The 22,974-nt window shown below is 57.1% G+C and overlaps 1 protein-coding gene across 1 annotated transcript in view; it reads right to left on the reverse strand.

Moving 5' to 3' along the window:
- The window catches only part of ARHGEF17 (Rho guanine nucleotide exchange factor 17), a 29,949-nt gene extending 8,609 nt beyond the window's left edge, over nt 1-21,340 (reverse strand). Inside the window, exons 1-2 of the mRNA XM_068180397.1 lie at nt 18,362-21,340; nt 1,314-1,391 (exon numbers count right to left, since the gene is read on the reverse strand). Of these exons, the coding sequence (XP_068036498.1) occupies nt 1,314-1,391; nt 18,362-21,286 (3,003 nt within the window). The 5' untranslated portion in view covers nt 21,287-21,340. The remainder of the gene's footprint in view (nt 1-1,313; nt 1,392-18,361) is intronic.
- Between the last annotated feature and the right edge of the window lie 1,634 nt (nt 21,341-22,974).

A 22,974-nucleotide genomic window follows, 5' to 3' on the forward strand; every position in this document is an offset into this window, starting at 1 on the left:
AGGAATACATCCTGAGGCTTCCCCCTTCACCTGCCTACTGTGTCCAGCACCTCCAGCAGGACCTGGGATGGACTGTGCCATGCATCCCGTACTTCCCACACTGGGCAGAAGAGCACAGAGACAGCCCTTGCTGCAGCACACAGGGACAGCAGGCAGAGCTTGCCCATGCACCACCTGGCTTGGCTGGAAGATGATGCTCCAGGGTGGTCCTTTTCCCATACTAAGTGCCACAAAGCCATGTCAAGGATCTGAGCACCTTGTCCTAGCTGGGACAGGGAGCTGGGGACACCTGGAGCCCTCTGATCCCTGCCAGAAAGCCAGGTCCCCCCCGGTGGCACTGTGTCAGGACAGGTCCCACGGACAAGAGCTCCCACCGGTGTCTCTCCCACCTCAGATGATGCACAGACCACGGGACAGACTCTCTCCATGCCCAGACCAGCAGAGACCAACCCCAAACCCTGTACAGCTCCCCCCAAAATCAGCCCCAGAGCCAGGGTCCTCTTGCCCCTCAAAGCCAAGGTCTGCACTGGCAGCAGCTGGTGGGTCCTTCCCTCCTGCAGCACATCTGTGTCCACCATGGGGGGACACTGTGGGGCATTTATGGGAAGAGCCCACGGCAGTGTTGGGATGGAGTGCCCCATGCCCTTGAGGACTGTCACAGAGGTCCCACAGGCACTGCTTTTGCAGAGCTCGCAGTTTGTGGTGTTTCCCCCCGGCAGGGATGTGGTTGGACAAGCCACACCTCGGCCAGGTGACGTCTGCAGGGCGTTGACCATCATTAACCTGCTGAAACACCTTCATTAACATCTGAAACGTGGGGTGGACCCTCGGGCCAGGCTGCTCCAGGGGGTTTGGAACCAGCTCAGCAAAAAAGCCTGAGAAAAACCTTTGGCTCAGGTCTACAGGTGACAATCCAAGCAGGAAACGGGAGCACGAGGGAACAGGGGATTTCAGGGGTCCCCCATCATGGAAGGGCCATCGGGAGATAGGGTGCAACACGAGAAGGAGCTTTTGGAAGGCAAGCAGAGCAAGAGACTTGGGGACACACTACGTGCCAGGTGACAACACACAGGGAATGTCACAGGCTTGCTTTGGGCATGGAGGTAACTCCCACACCCCGTTCTTGACACCGCTGTCACAGCGCTCCCACTTCTGCTCCTGCTGTCCCCAACATCCCCCGTCACCCCAATCCACCCCGGTGCCACGGAGCTCCTGGTACAGCCCCCAGCTACAGCCAGGGCTCCGACTTGGGGTGACCGCGGTGCCCCCGTGCCACGGTTTGGGGCGTCACACTCCGTGCCGTGCCACCTTACCTGCATCAAGGTGCGCAGGGACTCCACGTAGGACTGCTCGGTGTCCAGCAGGGTCATGATGACGTGTTTCCTCATGTCCTGCCCGGGGGGGAAAGACACACGAGTGTTTTGGGGTGACCCGGGGCGGGGGGGCTGCGCGCCGGCCGTCGGGGCCGGCGCTGGGGCTGGCTGGGGAGGCTGAACACCGGAGGAGCCCGGCTGGCGTCCAGCTCCCCTGCGCTGCCTCTCCACCCCGATGGAGGAATCCGGGAGGATTAGGAAGTACATGACACCGAGCGCACAGACGCCTGGTTTCCTCCGCGGCCGCGTCAGGAGCCCGCCCTGGAGCTCACAGCCCTACATGGGTCGGTGCCGGAGCCCTCTGGCTCTCCAGCGGCTCCGCTCCGAGCGGACCCGTAGGAATTCGCCTCCCGCCCAGCACCCCGGGCACCCTGGGGCTGGGCTGTGGCCCCACGGGAGGCGCTTTCATGGGGTGGTGGCGGCACGGGGGGCTGGCCGTGTGGGATGGGCCGCCAGCCTTAGGAAGCAGATGGGTCGGGGTCTTCTTGCTTGTGGGGCTCAGGGACCCCTCTTGTGTGCACTCCCTGCAGCTCAGCCTGGGGACCCAATGCTCCAGAACCCAGGGCACGAGACACGCCAAAGGTTTTGGGTGTGAGATGTTCCAAAAGGCTCTGAGTGCAGAGTTCTGGGTGTGAAATGCTTCAAGGCTGCTGGCTGGGAGACACCCCAAGAGATTTCGGTGGCAGATGCCCCAAGGGCCCTGGGCCCCAAACATTTTGGATGCAGAAGTGCTCCAGAGGTGCAGTGATGCCCCAGTAGTTCTGTGTTTGGATACACTCCAGAGATTCTGGATGCAGAGACACCCCGAAAGTTTTGCATGTGAAGGAGAGACTCCAAGTGCAGAGATATCCCAAAAGCTTTTGGTGCAGAGATGCCCTGGGTGCACAGATACCCCAAAGGTTTTGCATGTGCAGAATCTCCAGAGCCCCTGGATGTGAGACACCCCAAATGTCCTCCGTGTTGTGGGATGAGCCCCTGTCCCCTGGACACATGGGGCCGTGTCCTCCCCAGTGGGGACACAGTGAGCTGTGAAGCTGCTCTCCAGCCACAGGAAGAAGTTTGACCATCCTCACCATGGAGAGAGGCCACCATGCCCCTCGTTGGCCCCATAGAGCAATGGAGAGGAATCCTGACCAGATCCCGCTCTAGGACAGAGCTGTGCCTCAGTTTCCCTGCTCCCCACTAGGCTGTTGATGGAATCAAGCATGGAGGAAATTCTTGTCTAGAGCCAAATATTGGTGACGGGTCCAAGGCTCTCCAGGAATCAGGAAACCATGGTAATATTGGGAACAACAGCTGAGACCTCCCCACTTGGTTAGAGAGCTTATAAACACTCTCACTGCTGGATTAATTTGTTGTAATTACCGACGGATGGGCACTCACTGGAGGATGGAGCTTAGGGGAATCTGATGCCCCAAACTGCCTCAGTTTCCCCAACCCTCACCCAGCCTGTAGTTCCCTGCTGGTCCTTTTTCTCCTGGAGCTGTCCCAGCTCAGCACCAAAGCAAAGGGTCAGACCCAGGGGCTGCACAGGCTCAGCTGCACCAGCAGCTGGGGATTTGCAGCAGTGGGGACACGCAGGATGAGGCCCAACTGTGGGCAAGAGGATTTTTTTCCCCCGTTAGAGCACCACTATTACCCCGGCAGGGGCAAATTCTCACTGGGATGAGCAGAGCTGGGCAAAAGGCACCATCCCAGCAGGGCAAAGCGATCCGTGGGCAAAGGCAGGATGTGCCCCGCTGCATTCCTTACTCCAGCAAAGCCTCTCCGCTGGGGGGCTGAAGATGCTTCAGTCTCCATCTGCTCTCCCTGGGGACGCCCCCACCTCACTTTGGCCTCATCCTGCCTCCCCCGGGATGCTCAGCACCCTCGGGATCAGCCCCTGCCTCCCTGGGAATCGGGGTATTTCCCACCAGCCGACGCCTCCGCCGTGCAAATCAGCACTGGGGGGGCGGTGGCAGCGATGGCTCCAGCCCCCCCATCACCCTCTCCGGGCGGGAGCATCCCCCCCTCCCCGCGATCCAGAGAATCCTGGGGGTGCCGAGCTGAGGATGAGGATGGAGGCACCGTTGCCACGGCAATCGCGGTGCAGACCCCACAGGTGCCGGGTTCTGCACACACGTGTCCAAACGTGACGCATCCATGCGCCCCCACCTCACCCCCGCATCCCACCGGCGACTCCCCCCCCGCTACACCGCCGGGACCCCTTTTGCCATCATCACCTCGGTGCCGCCGCGGCTGCCGCAGCCCTTCTCCGGCAGCTCCTCGGCCGCGCCGCTGAGCCCGGAGGTGGCGAAGGCCGCGTCGATGCCATCCCCGATGTCTCGCATGTCCTCCAGCGCGATGGTGAACTGCGCCAGAGTCCTCACCATCTGCAGCATGCGGGTCCCGGGGGTCGGTCCGTCCCACGCGGCCCAAGGAATCGCGCAGAAATTCCCTCTCTGTCCCTCTCTGTCTCTATCCCCAGGTGTCCGCCCCGAGCCGGAACGCTGCGCCGGGATGCGGCGGGGAGGGGAATAAAAGCGAGGCGCTATTTATATCGCCGGGCTTCGGCGTGGATGTGGAAGTACGGGGATGTACGGAAAGCCCTCCCGCAGAGCGGCAGCGGGCTGCGAGGCTGCGCCTGCGTCCGTGGCGACGCGAGGGTCCCCGGCCCCCGGGGCTGGCCAGGCACGGGCGGGAGGCAGAGCCGTGCCCACACAGACACGCGCGGATGCGGGCAGGGCCGGATCCCGCCGAGGGATGCTGCTGGAAAGGCTTTGCCCAGGGAGGATGCTGGGGGTTGGGGTGGGGGGGGACCTGATGCTTTCTTGGGGCCTGTGAGCTTTTTGGGGAAGGGGGACGCACGGGTGATGCTGGGGTGCTCAGCGTCCTTAGGGACTCCACTCCTTTGAGTATTCCCCTCCTTGACCTTGCAGGCAGGGAAACTGAGGCACGCCCCCTTTCTCCCCACGGCATCATCACCTCAGCACCCACACCCCTGCTGGCCGGGTGATGCATCCTGCCCAGATCTGTTTGTAACGCTCCCCTCCTGCTTCGTTAATTAAATCTAATTAGCCGCTCACCCCGTTTCCACAGCAACGGCGTGCAGCAGGGCTGCATCCTCTCATTGCAGCCAGTAAATTTCCTCTTGGAAGTGAGGATGATGAGCATCCCACCCCGGGAAGGGTGCGTGGCAGAGAACAGACCACTCGGGGCAGGTAAAGGGAGCTGCAGGAGCTGTCAATGCACCCAGGGATCAGTGAGGAGGGAACGCTAATTGCAACCAGGTAACCAGGCTGCTCTCAAGGCAGCAGCAGCTCCTGCTCCCACAACTGCAGTGCCCTGGTCATCCCAGCTGTTGGAATGCTGGGTTTATTTGGTTTGCAATCCCAGATCTGCTTGGGTTGCAGTCCCGAGATCTTCTGGGATCCAATCCCAGACCCATTTCTGCTGCAATCTCAGATTCCTTTAGGCTGCCATCCTAGAACCAGTTTTGTTGCAAGCTTGGATCCATCTGCATTGCAATTCCAGAGCCATCTGGATTGAAAACCTGGGCTGTTCTGAGCGCCAATCCAGATTCATTTTGGTGGTAATCCCAGACACATTTGGGCTGCAATCCCAAACCCATCTCAGTTGCAATCCTGGGCATATCTGCATCATAAAATGGGATCCATCAGGGATAAAATCCCAGGCTCTGCTAGAATCCTATAGCAAACATGCTTCTGTTGCAATCCCTGTTTTATTTGGGTTCCAATTCCAGACCCATTTGGATTCCAATCCCAGAACAAAATGGTTTGCTAATCTAGGTCCATCTGGATTCCAATTCCAGACCCTTCTGTTTGCATTCCTGGGTGCTGCTTTTGGTGTGTAATCCCAAATCCACCTGAATTGCAAATCCAGGCCCAGCTGGGCTGCAACACTCTGGGTTGCGATCCCAAACCCTTTTATTTGCCATCCTGGGCCCATCCGTGTTGGAATCCTGGGCCCATTTGGGTTCCAACCCCAGACCCATCCAGCTGTCATCTCAAACCCACTCCTTTGCAATCCCAGAACCATTTGGGTTGCAATCACAGACCCACCAAGGATTCAAACCTGGGTCGAGCAGCATTGCAATCCCGAATCCATCTGTGCTGCAACCCCAATCCCATTCCTTTTGCAATCCCTACCCTATTCCTGTTGCAATCTCAGACCCAACAGGGAAGCCAGCCTGGGTCCCTCTGCATGGCAATGCCAGATCCATTTGGGCTGCAATCCCAGAACCACTTAGGTTGGAATCCTGGACCCACCTGGCTCGCAGTTTTGGACCCGTTTGGGCTGTAACCCCAGATCCATCTGGGTTGCAATCCCAATCCAATCCCACCTGCAATCCCGGACCCAGCAGGGATGCAAACCTGGGTCCAACCGCATTGCAATTCCAGGTTCATTTGAGCTGCAATCCCAATCCCATTCCTCTTGCAATTCCAGGTTCATCTAAGCCGCAATCCCAATCCCATTCCTCTTGCAATTCCAGGTTCATCTAAACTGCAATCCCATTCCTTCTACAATCTGGGACCCACCAGGGATGCAAACCTGGGTCCAACCACATTGCAATCCCCAATCCCTCTGCTTTGCAATCGCAATCCCATTCCTCTGGCACTCCCATTCCCACTCCTCGGGCACTCCCATTCCCGTTCCTCGGGCAATCCCAGCCCCACTCCTGTCGCGGTCCCTGCCCGGTTCAGCCCCAGCTGGCCCCGGCGCTGCCGTGACCCGGCGGCTCCGCCCGCAGCACCGCCCCGAGCCCTCCCCCGGGACCGCCTGTCCCCGGGGCGAGCAGGGCGATCCCTCCATCGCAGGAGAGCCTTTCCCACTCCCCGAACGCCACCTTTGGCTCAATCCCTTCATCCAGCCCAGCGTATCCCGGGAACACTGCAGGGAGACTCTCCGGTGTCGGCTGGAGAGGCTGCGCTTCTCCCAGCCCCTCGGGATGTGGGAGAGGATGGCTGGAGAAGGGTTAAACCCGTCCTGACCGGCGCAGGGAAGCAGCCAGGCCGAATCCCGCTGTACTTTCGGGGGCCCGGTGGGGGTCACCTCTCCATCACCCGGGGATGCAAACCCCGGAGCGATGCGGCCAGCCGAGCCCGGACCCCCCTGCAACCGGCCCGCAGCCCACAGGAAATTCCTGGGAGTGTTTGGCCACTCCAACAGCGCTGCCTATTTTTAGGGCTGTCTAAAATATGAGCCGGTTATTTTTAGCAGCGCGGCTCTTTGTAAACACCTTTAGATTTCCTTTCGGACCAGCCCCTGTTGTTTTTTGTTTTTGTTTTTGTTTTTGTTTTTGTTTTTTTTCCCCAACCTGAGCGTTTCCTCCCCCAAAACCCCAAATCCTCTTGGGAAATGCGTGCAAGTTCCTTGGGATGGAGCCAAGGGACTCATCCCACATCCCAAGGCTTGTGCCAGCGTGGCAAAATGCTCCTGAAAACCCAAAGATGGAGAGGATCCAGCACCAGGGGTTTGGGGGTGATTCAGCAGCACCCTAAACCTGGGATGGGGGCCAAGGAAAGGCCTTTTCCCCCAGCTTTCCCTCTGACACTGGAAATACAACCCTGAAGAAGGACGGGAACTCTCTCATCTTGATTTATTTTATTTTTTAATTAGGCTCAGGGAGCAACCCCATCATTTTGCTTTTCCCTGCGCAGGAATATCGATGCAGGAGGAGTTTGAGCATCCCCAGGGATTTTAAAACATCCTAAAATGTTTTGGAAAAGGCCATGGTATATTGTGTCCTGCCTCCACCCCCGCAAACAAAGAGGCATCGATGGAGGAAAGTCCTAAAACATCCATTTTTTAAACAAACAAAGGCCAAAGGGAGAGTAGGAATGTACATTCCATGAGGGATCACAGCCATCACACAGATTCTGGCCCTTGAGCCCGGGCTGAGGCCATGCACACATCAGTGCATGGAATGATGATGTTTCCAGCCACTCTGAGGACTCCCCCCACTCTCCCAAACCCTGGTGATTGCCTCGAGCTGTCACCACCACTGTCTGGGATGCTAAAATCACATCCCATGGGAAGGAGGATCTCTGCATCCCCAGAGATCATCCCAAAATTCCCACACTCACAGCACTCAGTGTTTCTCCCTTTCTTTGGTGTATTGAGTTGTGCCAGCACCCAGCCATAACCTGAGTGAGCTGCAGGAGGGATTTTGTCCCTGAGACCCTGTTCTGGGGCAAAAAATATCCAGATTTAGAGGGGGAAATTGAGTGGTTTAGACCACTTTGGGAGTGGGATTTGCTGCTCAGGGCCTTCCTGCAGCTGCTGAAGGAGGAGCTAACCCTGGCTCAAGCAAAATTATTCCCACCCCTCCTAAGCATGCCAAAATTTTAAGAGTAAATAAGTACAAGTTGTTTTTCCTTCAATTACAGCTCGTTCCTGCTGCCAGTTCCTGATGGGCGATTCTCTAGGGCCTCACAGTAGGGTTGTGCTAGGAGCTACCTGAATCTTGGCAGCTCCTTGAAACCAGCATTCCCAGTTTGAAGGAATCTGGAATTTCTGCACCTTTTCTTTCCCTGTATGCTTGTTCCCACGGTAGATCCCACTAGAGGGAGCTGGGACATAGTGGGAGCCACTGGTCCACGGGGACAGTGCATGGTGAATTGCCAAGCTTAACAATTTTAACACATCCTCAGCTCTATTTCTACAAAAACTCCTGAAAGAAAAGGCTTGGAAATAAACTGGACCTGCTTCCATCCTTCCCAATGCAATGAGCAAACACCTCTGCCACAAACAGCATCATCCTGGCATGTAAAACTTCCTTGTGCATCCAGAAAAGCCCCTGGCTGGCACATCTCCCAAAACAGGATGATGCTATTCCATCCAATCCTGTATTGCCTCAATCACTCAGCCTCTGTCAGGGAATCACTCGGGGTGGAGGGGGGGAAATCACATTCTGTCCTCTTGGGAAGTATTAAAGCCAGAGGTTGGATTGGCCTCTGTAGGGTTTTCAAACTTAAGCATCCCTTCCCTTGGGATCAGTGATGCTCTGCCCTATGTCCCACAAGTGCCAGAAAGTTGGGGGATGGCAGCTACTGCCATCCCTGGGTACCAATCACCTCCATTCCCTACTGCCAGACACCTTTTCGGGTGCCCATGTCAGCCCATCCCTTGGTACCAACCACCGCCATCCCCGAGCACAAGCCACCTCTTTTTCCAGGTGTCACTTCATCCCTGGCTTCCAATCCCTCCCTCCCTGCTACCAGCCTCTGACCTCTGAATAACAACCAACCATCCCTGGGACCACCAGGTGCTGGGGAAGCCATTGCCATGGGAACAGGAGGACCTGTGGCACAGAAGAGGGGCCGTGCCCAAGCCTGCCCGACGCCGTAGGGAATCACATCCGGGGCTGCATTCCCTCCCTGCCCAGCCTCTCCCTGCTCTCCCACGGGTAAGGAAAGTCCGAGCTGCTCTCCAAAGAGTAACTTCTTGAGAGGAAATAAGAGCATAAATCAGCAGCTCTGATTCAGCCCTGCTTCAGTTACTAATAATATTCCCGTGTTTATTCACAGGCCTGGGGCTGGTGATGTTTGCTTTTCCCTCGGCCGTGGTTTTTCCCAGGCTCCCAGCTCACAGAGGAGCATTGATTTGGCCAGTGATGCTCCCATGGAGAAACCCGGCAGCACCACCCCCTCTGGGATGAGGAGGAGGATGAGGAGGAGGAGGAGGAGCAGGGCAGCCTCAGCCCCAGTGCACGGGAATTCAGTTGTTTTCCCTTCTTGGACTTCTCGGCTGCGGTGATTCATCCCGGGAGGACACGGCCTGGCTGCAATTCTGCTTTTCAAGTGTGAGAAAAAAAAAAAGGGAATAAAAAATAAAGGAGTTGGGGCAATTTTTCCAAGGCAGGGTGGAAGGATGCTGGGCATCCCTGTGCTGTCCAGGGGAGCAGCAGCGCCAGGAGCAGTGCCAGTGGGAAGGGGAACACGGAGCTGTAGGAGACTCATCTCCCAAAGCAACAAAAATTCCTCCTCTAAATGCACAGTGGGGCTTTTCCTGTGGGACTTTCACTAGAAACTGGGGCTTCCACCACACTGGGGTGAGGGGCTCTCCCCTCTGCCAAAATTCGAAGGTCAGGATTGTGCCGGTGCATCTCCTGCATCCTCCCTGCACTGCTGGCAGCATCCCATGGATCCCCCCTCTCCATGCCCCCCTTCCCACCTGACTGGAGATGCTCACCCCAATTTAACCCTCCCCAGCTACCATCCACCCCCTGGCACATTTGCAGAGCCCTCACAAAACCAGTGGTCCAGGACAGAGCTGGGGGCTTGTGGCCCCCCATTTGCTGCCAGCCTTTGCCGAGGCCTGGAGCAACTTTCACCAAATATGGAAGGTTTTTTTTGCCTCCGGTTTTCGGCACGCAGGCCACGGCCCAAGAGTGCAGCTTTCCAGATGCTGAGGTCAGCCCAGCTCTTCTTCCCTCCCCCTGCTCCTTCCCTGCTGCCTCCCAGTGGGCTTGGCCCTGCACCCACCAGGACAGGAGTAATTCCACCCCCTCAACTCACTGGAATCCCTGGATCCCCCACCAGCATCCTCTGCTGCTGGCACAAGCCTGACCCTGCACCCCACACCACCCCAAATGCAATGGTTATGAGGATTTGGGGGGACAAGGAAGCCCAGGAGAGGGGTACCCGATGCTGGCACTCCCTGCCATCACTGCTGGATGCCAGGCTGGCACAGGGGGGTGGGAGGTGCCTTGGCTGCCTGGTGGAATGGGGCCAGAAGTCTTGGGACAGCCAGGAGGGAGCCAACCTGGCATGCAGGGAGTGATGGGCACAGGAGGTGTTCGGTACCCAGGAGCTGATGGGGATCCACATCTCCATGTGGAGCCAGAATTCCAAGCACAACCGAAGCCAAGAGGTATCCAGGAGTCAAAGATGATGGATGCTCAGAAGCTGATGGCTGCTCAGGAGTTACCCTGGCACCCAGAAGCCAATGGGGACTCCCTGGGTACCCAGGAGCCAATGGATGCCCAGGATCCCAAAGAGACTCTGGGTACCCATGGATCCACAAGCACGAAGGAGCTGAAGGACACCCAGTATCCAAAAGACACTCACAGGCTTACAGGCATCCAGTAACTGATTGATGGCCAGCATCCAATAGGTACCCAGCAGTCCACGGACACCCAGAAGCCACTGGGCACCCGGAGGGGATGGGGATGCAGGAGCTGATGGATTCCTAGGATCCAACAGGTGTCAGGAGTCCATGGACACTCTCAAATCCAGAAGTAATCACAGACCCCCATAAGCTGATGGCCCCTCAGGTGCCAACCAGTACCAGGAGTCCATGGCCACCCAGAAATGTCATCCAGCAGCTGACAGATAGCCAGGAGCTGACAGATGGATTCTTAGGATCAGACAAGTGCTAGAAATCCGTGGGCACCCACAAATCCACAAGCAACCAGGAGCTGATGGACACCCAGGAGCTGATGGAGGAGGTAGGAGACTTGAACAACCCGTTCCATGCCCCTGCCAGGACTTCTCCGGTCCCTCCTGCCTGGATCCATGTCCTGGAAGCAGCTGAGGTACAACCACCAGCCTTCTCCCAGCTGTGCCCCACAGACTCCAAGGGCCTGCTGCTCCGTGGGTCCCCTCACCCTGCTGCAAGCAGGACAGCAGGGAGCTGGGGATGGGGGGGGAGCCACAGACCTCGCCAGGAACGCCCACAGCCCACGTCACATCACAGCCAAGGCGAGAGGTGACAGCTTCCCTGCCCTGTCACTGTCACAGCACACCCTGGGGTGGGGGGGAGGGGGAGAGCAGGGGGGGTTCAGCATCCACTGACCTGCGCCAGGTTTGGACGATCGAGGGACGAGCTCCCTCTCCGCTCACCGAGGCTCTGAGCCATCTACATCCCATCTCACCGGGGTTTTGGGCAACCCAAAAAAACCCCAAAAGGACCAAACCCGATCCCCTACCGCTAGCGACGGTGTTTCTGCCGAGGGGTCAGGATGAAACTCGCCCAAAAAAAAAAAGAGCAAGAAGAGAGATGCCAAATCAGGGCAGGCCGACGAGTCTGCTGCTACTCCAGCTAAAAAAAGCAGGAAACCATATCCCAGGCTCGGAGATGCCAATCTTCCCATGCAAACAACTCCCTTTTTGTTTTTTTTGGAGAGTATCGGAGGGCTCGGGAACAGGCAGTCACAAATAGCAACTCCACGGCACCACCAAGGAAACCTTCTCCAGCCCCGGGGACCCTGCAGGGATGCTGGTGATCCCACAGCAGGATGATGGCTTCTCCAGGGGGCACCTGGTGGTGGCTGTCCCCTCACTGGAATGGTGACACCTCCAGAGGAAACCTGGAGGTGGGCACTACCACGGGTGTCCTCTTTCCCAGCACATCCTTGCAGGGATATCCTGGTGGGGTTCACAGGTGACCTGGATGTCACTGGTGGGGTGGAAGGTGGTGGTGGTGGCCACGTCCTTGACCCCAAAAGGAGACATGCCTGGGATTTCTAGGGGGTCACAAGAGCCCAACATCTGCTCCCTCCAATCCTTCCACCACTTGGATTAAAGGGATTCTACTCAAAATGCCCTGCACAAGGTACAGGGGAGCACCAGGCTTGGGGACAGCCCCCAGCTGCACCCAGGAATGGCAGTCATGAGGGCAGGAACTGGACAGACTGGGATCAGCCTCCTGTTCCCCGGAAGCTGAGCAGCTCCAACGGGAATTTGCACAAAGAGTGAGTTACTGGAATACTTTTACCCAGATGCTGATTTTTGTTCTCCTTCCCATTGGCCGGGCTGCAGTTCCCAAAGAACCAAAAGCAAACACACTATTTTTAGAGAAGAGTTCATTTACTGGAGCCATTCCCTTTGAAATTCCTCACTCATCCTCTCCATGGAAACCAAGGGAGTCCAGAGAAACAGCCCCACCGGGACCAACCATCAGAGCTTTAAAAAGAGACACAATTGAGGGAGAGGGGTGGAAGTGGCTGATTTTTCTTCACTGGACACATCCTGGCCTGGAAGCACCATGGTGGAAATGGCAAGGCTTTTGTTTTGGTGGGCTCTGTCTGTGCAAGCCAGGCTAGATGCCTTCAGGAGGGGACATCCTGGAAGATGGACCATGTTCTCTTGGAAAATCATGCCTGGATGGTGTGTGGGGACTGTTGTCCTGGATAGGTGGTGGGAATGGGTGGAGAGGGATGGCTGGATGGGAGCATGGACATGGATGGAGGTTGATGGAGATGGGAGGAGATGGATGAAGATGGGTGGGTGGATGGATGGATGGATGGATGGATGGATGGATGGATGGATGGATGGATAGATGGATGGGAGTCTCCTTCCCTGTTTTCCAGGGCATGCCCTGAGAGAATGGGAAACTGTACTGGCCAAAGCCCAGTGCTGCCTTGCTGCACCTTCCCTTTGTGTGAGGGCACCTCCTTCTCCATCCTGGATTTAGGAGAAGCTCCTGCTGCAGCTCTGAAACTGTGGGATGCCCCATGGGACCTGCTGTGACCAGGTGAGGGAGCTCAGCAAGGGGAGACTCCAGCACATCACCTCTCTGGACACTCCCATCACACAGGGATCAATATCCAGGGGAAATCTCCCTCTTCAGAAATACCCCTGGGAAAGACTCTAAATCAGAGAATGAGAGAATCACAGAATGGTTTGGACCAGATGGCACCCTAAGTTCATCTTGTTCCTATCCCCTACCATGGGCAGGGACATGTCCCAGGAGAACAGGCTGCTCTAAGGCCCATCCAGTCTGGCCTTGAACATTTCCAAGGATCCCACAACCCTTGCAATGATGGATTAAGGCTGCAGGAACAAGCCCTGTGAAGCTTTGAGCTTCCATCCCAGCTGGGTTTGGCAGGAGGTTACCTGGAGGTTACATCACAAGGGAGGCCGACCTGCTGCTTCCCTGGCAAGAGCAGATGGAAGAACAAGGCCACCTCCTCCCAGAAGCTTTGGAGGCATGTGATTTTCCATGGAAAAGCCCAGGCATCTGTGCACAGATGCAGGCAGGGTGCAGGCAGGCTGCCCAGTGCATCTCTGAGAATATATCCCAGCACCAGGGCCCTCTCCATATCCCCATGTATGTATCCCTGCACCAGGGACCTCTTCCCTTAATCATATGAATTATTTAGAAATGCCACAAGGTGCACAGCCTCATCTTGGGGACCTGCCAATGACCCCACAGCGGCACCAGCCAAAACTCCAGGAGGTTCCTTGTTAATGCATTTTAATTATAATGCTCGATGATTTTGTAGCACTTTGCAGCCCATGATCAGAGAAGACAAAAAACTAAACCTAAACTGGTCCATCAGGCAAAAAATGCTGCCAAATTCCCCCCAAACTCCCTTTGTGAGTGTCCCATACATGCCTACATGTATCCCTGTAGCAGGCCCTCTCCATCCCGTATGTACATCCCTGCACTCCAGGACTCCCTGTGCAGGGATGCACATCCACACAAATTCCAGAACCAGCCTCTCCCTGTGTACCCTAGCCCCAGGGAGCTCCTGGTGCCTCCCAGCTGCAGGACTGTGGGTCTCTCCACAGGCTGGAAGCCCAGCTCCTGCTGAGCCCATTCCAACCTCCCACCTTCGCTGCAGTCCCTGGATCCTGCCAAGAGCCTGACCTTTGGATCAGGCAGCCACGGGCCAAGGCCAGCCCCCAGGACCAGCTCAGCCCAGGGCTAACCCTGTCGCTCCAAGGCTGGCTCCTGCCCCACCAGCACAGGCCTCAAAGGATGCACATCCCACGTGGATCAGCCCCCCACCCCAGTGGAGCTCACTGCCTAATTAATTAGAAACTTTTAATTAAAGGGGGGGGGGGGGGGGGCAAGGGACAAAGGAACCCTGTTCAAAGCACTGGCGCTGAGGAAGGGAAGGGGCAGAAATGGGCAGAGTTAAGGGGATTTTGGCACCAGGGAGTGCCAAAAATGGGCAGAGATGAGGGGATTTTGGGCACTGGGGAAGAGTAAACATTGGGCAGAGTTTAGGGGACTTTGTCACCAGGGGAAAAAAAGAGGTAAAAACGGGCAGAGTTAAGTGAATTTTGGCACCGGGAAAGGAAGGAGGTAAAAAATGGGCAAAGATAAGGGATTTTGGCACAGGGGAAGGAAAGAATAAGAAATGGGCAAAGATAAGGGATTTTGGCAGTGGGGAAAGAAAGAGACAAAAATAGGCTGAGTTAAGGGGATTTGGGCTGGGTCACCCCTCTGGACATGTTGCCTGGCCTCATGCCATTGATCCCAGGGTCAATCCATGCCACTGACAGGCAGCATCACCTGATCCCAGCCAACTTGTCCCCGCTCCATCCCACATCCCACCTCTCTGAAGGGCTGCCTGCGTGCCTCAGTTTCTCCTCACTCTAGCATTTTGCTGAGCACGGCAGATCCAGGGACGCAAAACTCAGGCAAACCATTGGAGCAGGGAGAGGAAAGCCAAGATTTGCCCATTCCCACCTCTCCCCTGCAGCTGCTTTGATTAGAGATTTCCAGTTACACCAAAAAATGAGACAACTCCCAGCCACAGCCCCAAACCTGGGGATTTACAGAAATGGAACAGAGGGAAACTAATCCCAAAGATGACAAACTTCAGGAATATATGGCCAGTGCACGGATCCGACCTCTGAGCTGTCCCCACAGCGAGGAGGAGCTTCTGGAGGATTGGGGATGAGCTGGGAGGGAGGATGCTGGGGAGGAAAGGGGGTGGTTGACGCAAGCTTCCCTGGGAACATGACCCCATCGTTTCCCTCCGGGATCCCCCTCCATCCCTGATGGCTTTTCCGGGGTGCGGCCGCCCCACTTGGGGACCCACAGGTGGGGAAGGCAGCGGCCGGGGCGCCGGGGGCCGCGTTCCCACGGCTCCCGTGCTCCCCAGAGGTGCTATATTTAAATCAATATTTTCCTGTTTAATCCGAGCGCTGCTAAGTCAACAAACACAGCATGACAGCGAGCATACCTAATTTTCCATCCCCAGATGGATTCAGCCATGGGGGGAAGAAAGATCCAAGGGGTTGCCAGTCTGGCAGCAAATGGGCCCCAAATCCATCCCAAAAGTATCCTAAATGCATCCTGGCTTGCTGCTGGGCTGTGTGGGGCTGCACATGGGTGCACACACATGTGCTTGTGTGTGCTGCCCATTCCAGCAGCTTTTGGGATGCTGGAAGCAGGGAAAAGTCTTTATCTTGAGTTTTGGGGTTTTTTTCTCCCATAGGATCCACCAGAGTGGGATGCGCTGTTAACGACCCCCTAGGAATTAAAAGCCCACCATCAGGCACAGGGTAAAGGAGCTCTTCTGCACCCAGGATGAACTGGATGGCTCCAGCCCCATGGAGAATTGCTGGAAAGCACCCAGGACAAACAGTGCTGTCCCCAAGGGAGAATACCATGTTACCTCTCTGGGTGGGATGTGCCAGATGCACCTCTGCCAAAGCCACCACCAAACCATGGGAGCTGGGAAAATATCCTGGGGGAATGATGCTGCAGGGATACTCCACCCCAAGGGAGTATCTTGAGGGTGAAAGATTTTGGGAGAGAATAATTTAATGGAGCATCACCCCAGAGGTGCCAGACCCCATTATGAATCCCTTCCCAGTACAGTCTGCTGGAGATGGACACCATCTCAGCATCACCACCATGATACGAGATGGATGCTCCCATCACACAAAATTCCCAAGTGGAGGTGGCCATTTCCCCATACAGACTCACAGCCTTGCAACATTGGCCCTTTCCATTGAATTAGGGAGGGGAAAAAATCTAAAAGTAAAAAACAAAGCTGATTTCTTCTCTGCTGGTCAGGGAGCACATAAATCCCTGTTCCCAGCCAGCCATCCCAGTGCCAAGTTATATCCGGTCCTTGGTGCTCTCACGTAGAATTAAAGCAACTCCCTTGCAGGTCCCCCTTGCCCCCCCCACCCAGGCAAAGCTGATGCCATCTGAAATAAAACATCCCAGCTCCACCATCTAATAAATCAAAAGAAGAAATAAAAATCCTGGTTTCAGTCAGGATATGACTGGAGCACAAAGAAATCCCAAGGCAGGAGAGAGATTTGAAGATACAGCTGCGGTGTTGCCCTTAAAAGGGAAAATTCGCACCCCGAGGCCAGAGGGTTCAGGCAAGGTGAGGAGCAGCATCCTCAGGGTCTGCTTCCACAGGGTGGCCCATCCACCTGAGGACATGCTCGGCCAAACAGGGCTCCCAGCTGGCAAAAATCCACCCAAAATCATCCCAAAGTTGGGATCAGAGCAGAGCTGGGGGTGTAACGGAGTGTGGGGTCAGCAGAGCATCCCTGATATTGGCCCAGAAAACCACGGGGACCTGCCTGAGTAAGAAATATCTCTCTATAAATTATTAAGATAAACCATATATTATATAAACTAAACATATGAATTATTTAGAAATGCCTCTAGGTGCACAGCCTTGCCTTGGGGACCTGCCAATGTCCCCACAGCGGCACCAGCCAAAACTCCAGGAGGTTCCTCATTAACCCATTTTAATTATGATGCTTGATGGTTTCATAGCACTTTGCAGCCCATGATCAGAGAAGACAAAAAACTAAACCTAAACTGGTCCATCAGGCAAAAAATGCTGCCAAATTCCCCCCCAAATTCACCCAAAACATCCTCAAGGATGTTTCATACAGTGGCCAAGAGTGGCCATCCTGTTCTCAGCCACCAACGGCTGTTGTCTGGCAGTGGGGACAACAACAGGAGAAAGAGCTGGATGGGGAGCAGAAATCCCTGGAGAATATTTTGAGGGGAATGTTGCTGCAGGGACGATGAATTCCAAGAGAATAACCTGGGGGAATGATGCTGTGGGGATGCCAGACCCCAGGAGAAGATCCTGGGGACGATGATGCTGCAGGAATGCTGGATCCCAGAGAATATCCTGTGAAGAGGATGCCAGATCCCAAGAGAATACCCTGGGAGGAAGCTGCTGGGGGATTTTGGGAGGATCCAAAGAAAAGCAGCCTCTCTCCACGTGGCTCTGCCCTGGCCAGCAAGGGTTACACGGCTGGGCTCAGCCCCGGGGACTTCACGCTTGGCTGCCAGCGGCTGCTGGAAGGGAATAGTCCAGCCCATCCTCTTAAATCGGTTTGGAGCAGGGTAGAGAGCCCTGCCAGCATCATTCCTGCGAGCTCTCAGCAGATCCCCCACAGGAACGGGTATTTCTGGGCTTCTCCCAGAGCTATTAAAAGCCCCGTGGGTGCTGGCACTGCTGTGCCGCAGCAGGAGGTGATGCTTCCAAGCCCTTCCCGGCACAAACACCCGGAGTGATGGGAACCCAAGTCCATGTTCAAACAACAGCCAAGGGGCCAGCGATGCCAAAAACCCATCCCAGGAAAGATCCCAAAGCACGCAGCTGTGCTTCAGGGTGAGCAGAGCACCTTCACATCCCCCAGACTGCACCAATTCTTCCCCAGAGAGGATCAAACTCTCACCTATCAATCAAATATTCAGTGCATGCATAAAAATATTTTTCCCCCTTTTTCCCACGCACCAGCATGGCAATGCTCATGATCCCAAGTAGAGGGATGGTGTTTTTTTGGAGGGGAAAATGCAGTTTTGCTCAATAAGGGGTGTAACATGAGGATTCCCAAGCAGAAGGATCGTTTCCCAGCCTTCCCAGCCAAGAAACAGGCAATTTTTGGTTCAGCATCTCAGGGATGGTCAATTTATCAGTACCTTACGGAGCATCACTGAGAGATGTTATATATAAACATAATACCTTTCTAAAAGCCTCTTCCACCCAAACTTGGTGCTATTTACCCTGCTTTTCCCCATCCAAAAATCACCTTTTTATCAGGGAGGTCACAGCAGGAGGTTGCCAAAACAAACAAGAGCTCATACCCTGGGGACCACAGGAAAGGGCTGGGAGGGCTCTTGGTCATACAGCAGTGCCTCTGCAGATGGGAGTTTGTCCACCCCAAGGGACACATGACAGACCCCCAAGGCCACCAGTGCTTTGGATGGGTGGTGCACCCCATGAAACAAAGGTGCTTTTAGGATGGATGGGCACTTACCACCTGTGGCTTGGTCCTGGGGCCATGTTCATCAGGCAGCCGCGAGCACCGGGGCAGCCGGGGCGGTGGGGCAGCGGGTGGCGAGCGGGGTCCATCCCCAGGACTGGGGGACATGTCACCTGAGTTGAGGGCTAGCATGTACCGCTTGGTGACATCCTCCAGCGAAGGAGGCTGGAGGGTCGAGAAGGATTTTCCAGGTGAGCGGCTGGCAGCCAGCGCAGGGAGGTGGCCATGGTGGCCGGAGGGGACAAGCGGCTCGGGGACAGTGATGGGGACGAAGGTGGCGGGCTCGCTGGTGTGACGGACGTGCTTGGTGGCCGGGCGGCTCTTGGTGAGGATGGCGGGCGCCGGGGGTGGCTGGTTCTCCTGGTGAGCCGCGCGGTTGGAGCGCTTCTTGGAGCTGCGGCGGGCGATGCGAGGGGAAAGCACGTCAGCCAGCTTGGGGTCAAAGCCATAGCCGCGGCCGGTGCCCGGTGCTGCAGGCTGTGCTGAGAGGATGGGCTCGCTGCTGGACGGAGGAATGCTGGGCTCCAGCTCGCTGATGGCCTCACCGGGACCCTCGAAGGCGCCAGGTGCCAGCTCGCCACGGCGGCTGGGGTCACTCAGCGACTTCTTCTTGATGGTCTTGCCGTTGGCCTTGTCATCGCCCAGCTTGGCCATGGCGCCGGGCTGGCTGACGATGGTGCGGATGAGGCTGCTGTAGTCCCGGGGCCCATCGCTGCCCAGGGAAAGGTCGCTGCCCGCGCTGCCTGCGCTGCCCGCGATGGTGGCAGGCTGGGGGATGCCCGCCTTGGCGCTTAGCGAGCCCAGCAGGTTGCTGTCGACAGAGAAATTCTTCGCCTCCTCTGCCACCGAGCGTCTCCGGTGAGGCATGGGGTCGCTGAGGGAGCGGTAGGGCTCGGTGCCACCCTCACTGCCGCCCTCCATCCCATTGGCGCCCGCCGACGGGAACTTACGTCGGCGCCGCAGGCTGCCGGGGGTGCTTGGCATCTCGGCTTTGGCAGCTGGAAGGTCTTCAACCGCCGCCGTCGGGCGAGCGGGCAGCGGCGTTTTGGAGTCACCGGCTGCCGGCCCGGCACTGGGCAGCATCCAGGCATCCACAGCTTCGTGCAGGGCTTGGAAGGGCATCCCCACAGGCTCTGGCTCCGTGACGATGCCCTCGTCTGTCACGCTCGACTCGTGACCCGACAGCTCCTCCACGGATTTACTGTGAGCAAGGTTCTCCTCCAGCTCCACATCCTTCAAACACCGCGTGCTCTCCACCTGTCCCCGAAGGGTCACATCTGTCATCCCCATCATCGGTGCCACTACCTCAGCGCCCTCCACACCTCCACTGTCCTTCTGTTCGGCGGCAAAGCTGTAGTCCTGCTGGGAACCCATCCTGCTGATCTTCTCAAATACCTGCCTCGCCTCCTGGATGTACTGGTCCTGGATGACCATGGGGAGAGGATCCTCTTCCCCCTGCTGTCCCCCACCTGGAAGCACCCGGTCCTGGCCATCCATAGAGGCCAGAAGGAGCTCGGAGGAGCTCTGCTTCATGGTGCTCTGCAGGAAAAGCCGCCGTGTCCCAGATTTTTCAGAGCAGGTGAAGGACTTGGCGCGACGTAAAGTGGCTGTTAGGTCCTTGAGCGTTGGCCGCTCGCCCGGCGCCCAGCGGTTTTGGGGATGAGCGGCACCGCAGCCACCCGTGGAGGGGCTGGCAATGCTGGAGCATCCGTCGGAGCCCACGTCAAGGCCAATCCTCACCCCTTTTTTCTTCACCTTCAGCTCTGAGAGGTCTGATTTGAGAAAGCTGAGCAGAGTCAGGGTCTCGGTGGCAATGTCAGGGTTGGACAAGGACTTGCGATGCTTGGCCTGCTCCCCTTCCAGCCCTGGCTGGTGCAGGCTCTCGCTCCCATAGTCCGGTTTTGCCTTGGCCACACTCTGGGGCAGCTTGGGGCGGACACGGACCCCCGGCTGTCCCCACGCCAGGCCATCGCTGGCCCCGAAACTGGGCGATCGATAGATACCATAACCTGCCTGGAGAGTCCGTCCTTGGCTGGGCCAACAGACTCCAAACTGCTCCTCTTCCTTCAGCGTCTCCGTGCTGGAATAACGACTGCTGCTGCGTGACCCGCCGGGGCTGCCGAAGGGCAGGATGTTCACCTTGGAGACGCGGGCCACCATGGGCAGCGGGTGGCGGGGGACCACCCTAGCGCAGCCTTCGGCCTCGGCATCGCCATCCGCCGTGCCCTCCTTCTTCTTCCGTGCGACGCGGGGCCGGAGGGCAACGCTCTGCCCTTCGCCTTCGCTGCCCGATGAGGCGCGGGGAGAACGGGCCGCCGCGGCTTCATCGTCCCCGTTGGAGCGGGGTGATGGGGAGGAGGAGGGTGGTTGCGGTCGAGTCGAGTTATGCCAGGAATGCGGGCCGGGCTCCGGCGGAGCTCCGCGGGGAGAGCGGAGCGCCGGGTGCGGGACGCGGCTGCGGGGCGGAGGCGGCGGGGGAGCTCCGCGGGCGCTCCCGCTCCCACTCCCGCTCCCGTTCCCCATCCCATTCCCGGTCGCCGCCGTCGGCTGCCGGCAGCTTTCCCCGAAGAGTTTCCGCATCGCCGGGACGCTGGGCCAGCGCGGCGGCTCCGCGTTTAACCCCGGGCCCGGCGGCGACGGCGGCGGCGGCGGGGGCGGCGGTGGAGCCGGGGACGGCGGCTGAGCCCCGGCATGAACCGGGCCCGTCGGCTCCGGCTCGGTGAAACGAAGCGAAAGCTGCCGTACCGACGGGGCCAGGCTGCCAAAAGCCCGGCCCGGTTGTTGCTCCGCGATCGGCGCTGAAACTTTCCTACCCGGGAAGAAGAAGGAGGAGGAGGAGGAGGAGGAGGAAGGCGGGGAGGAGGCGGGCAGGAGGCACCGAGCCGCCGCTACCCCCCGGCCGCTGCCCCCCTCCGCCATTGTCGGTGCCCCCCCGCCGCCGCCGCCGCCTCCGCCCGCCCCCCGGCCCCGCCGCCGCCGCGCCCCGGCCCCGGCCCCGCCGCAGGCACCGCCCGGCCCCGCTCCTCCTCCGGGCTGCCGGCGGGCTGCATCCCTCCCGCTTTGTTTTCTCTCTCCCCCCCCCCCCACCCCTTCTTTTTTTTTTTTCTTCCTTTCTTTTTTTTTGGCTTTTCCTCCTCCCTCACCCCCTGCTTTTTTATTTGTTGCATTCAAATAAACTTTCCTCCCTGGAGGCGGGGTTTGCTCCCGCAGAGGGGGAGGGTTGAAGTTTTGCTCCCTTTTTAGAATTATTTATTTAATTTTTCTTTTTTTTTTTTTTTTTCCTTTGGAGGGGACAGGGGGAGAGGAAGGCGGCTTTGCAGCTGCCCTCTTGCTCTCGGGCTAAGCAGGAGCACCTCGCACCCCCTTGCATCTTTCACCTCCCTCCTGCATCCTTCGTTTCCCCCTGCATCCTTTCTTCCACACCCCTCCCCCGCCCCCAGCATCCTTCATCCCCCTTCCCTTTTATAAAGTGGCTTATAAGAAAGTGGGAGAGCAACTTTTTACATGGGCAGATAGTGATAGGATGGAGGGGGGCAGCTTTAAACTAAAATAGGGGAGATTTAAGTTGGCATATTGGGAAGAAATACTTCTCTGTGAGGGTGGTGAGGCCCTGGCACAGGGTGCCCAGAGAAGCTGGTGCTGCCCCTGGATCCCTGGAAGTGTCCAAGGCCAGGTTGGACACTGGGGCTTGGAGTAACCTGGGCTGGTAGAAGTTGTCCCTGCCTGGGCAGGGTGTTGAAATTAGGTGGTCTTTAAGATGCCTCCCAACCCAAACCACTCTGTGATTCCCTCCATCCCTTGCCAGCTTTTTCTTTTTAGGGGGAAACAGGATAAATAACCAAAAAATGTGAGTGCCAGTGAAAGACTCTTCCCATTGCAGCAGTTTCCTCCAGACCCTGCTTTGCTGCTCATCTCAGGGAGGAGAGAACACCTTGTTCCCAACTTGCAAAGCTCTGCAGGGAAGCACTGCCCCGTGAACAGACTTTCTCGTGGGTTTTCAGCATCGCTTGTCAGCGCTTGCTATTTGAAGCCTATAACCCTTTTTTTTCCCCCAAGACAGCAGATTTATCATTGGGGATGTGAAAAATGAAGGTGGCTGGGACAGCTGGTGGGTGAACTATGGCCTTGGAGACACAGATGGGGTTGCAAAGGTGTTCTGGCCATGTAGAATATAATGCTGGCTCTGACCCCGAGGCACAAAAAAAGGGAAAAAATAAAATCCAACGCCTCCTGTAAATGCATTTTTTGGGACCTAAAAAGCACCCACAGTGATGCCATGAGATGCTCCACCCCAGCAAGTCTTCCTTCCCTGGTTCTCCCTTCCCACCCTCCACCCTGCTTCCCTGCTTCCCCCAGGCCTGGGTGTCTCCTGGCTGCAAGGATGACGTCCCCACAATGTCCCTCCCAGGTGGCATTTTGGGAAGAGCCATGTATTTCATCCCTGCTCCTTTCTGTAGGAGCTGTTCCTCAGCTGCTGGCTTTGAGCATCTGGCAAGCAAAGGAGATTTGTTGAAGCCTTCACCCCATTTCTAAGGCATTCCTTTATTCCCATCACTTCCAGGCCTGGTGGTGCCAAGGGACCTGCTGACAGGACTCCAAGGCAGGGT

Source organism: Anomalospiza imberbis, chromosome 2 (genome assembly GCF_031753505.1).
Source record: "Anomalospiza imberbis isolate Cuckoo-Finch-1a 21T00152 chromosome 2, ASM3175350v1, whole genome shotgun sequence".
Taxonomy (NCBI): domain Eukaryota; kingdom Metazoa; phylum Chordata; class Aves; order Passeriformes; family Viduidae; genus Anomalospiza; species Anomalospiza imberbis.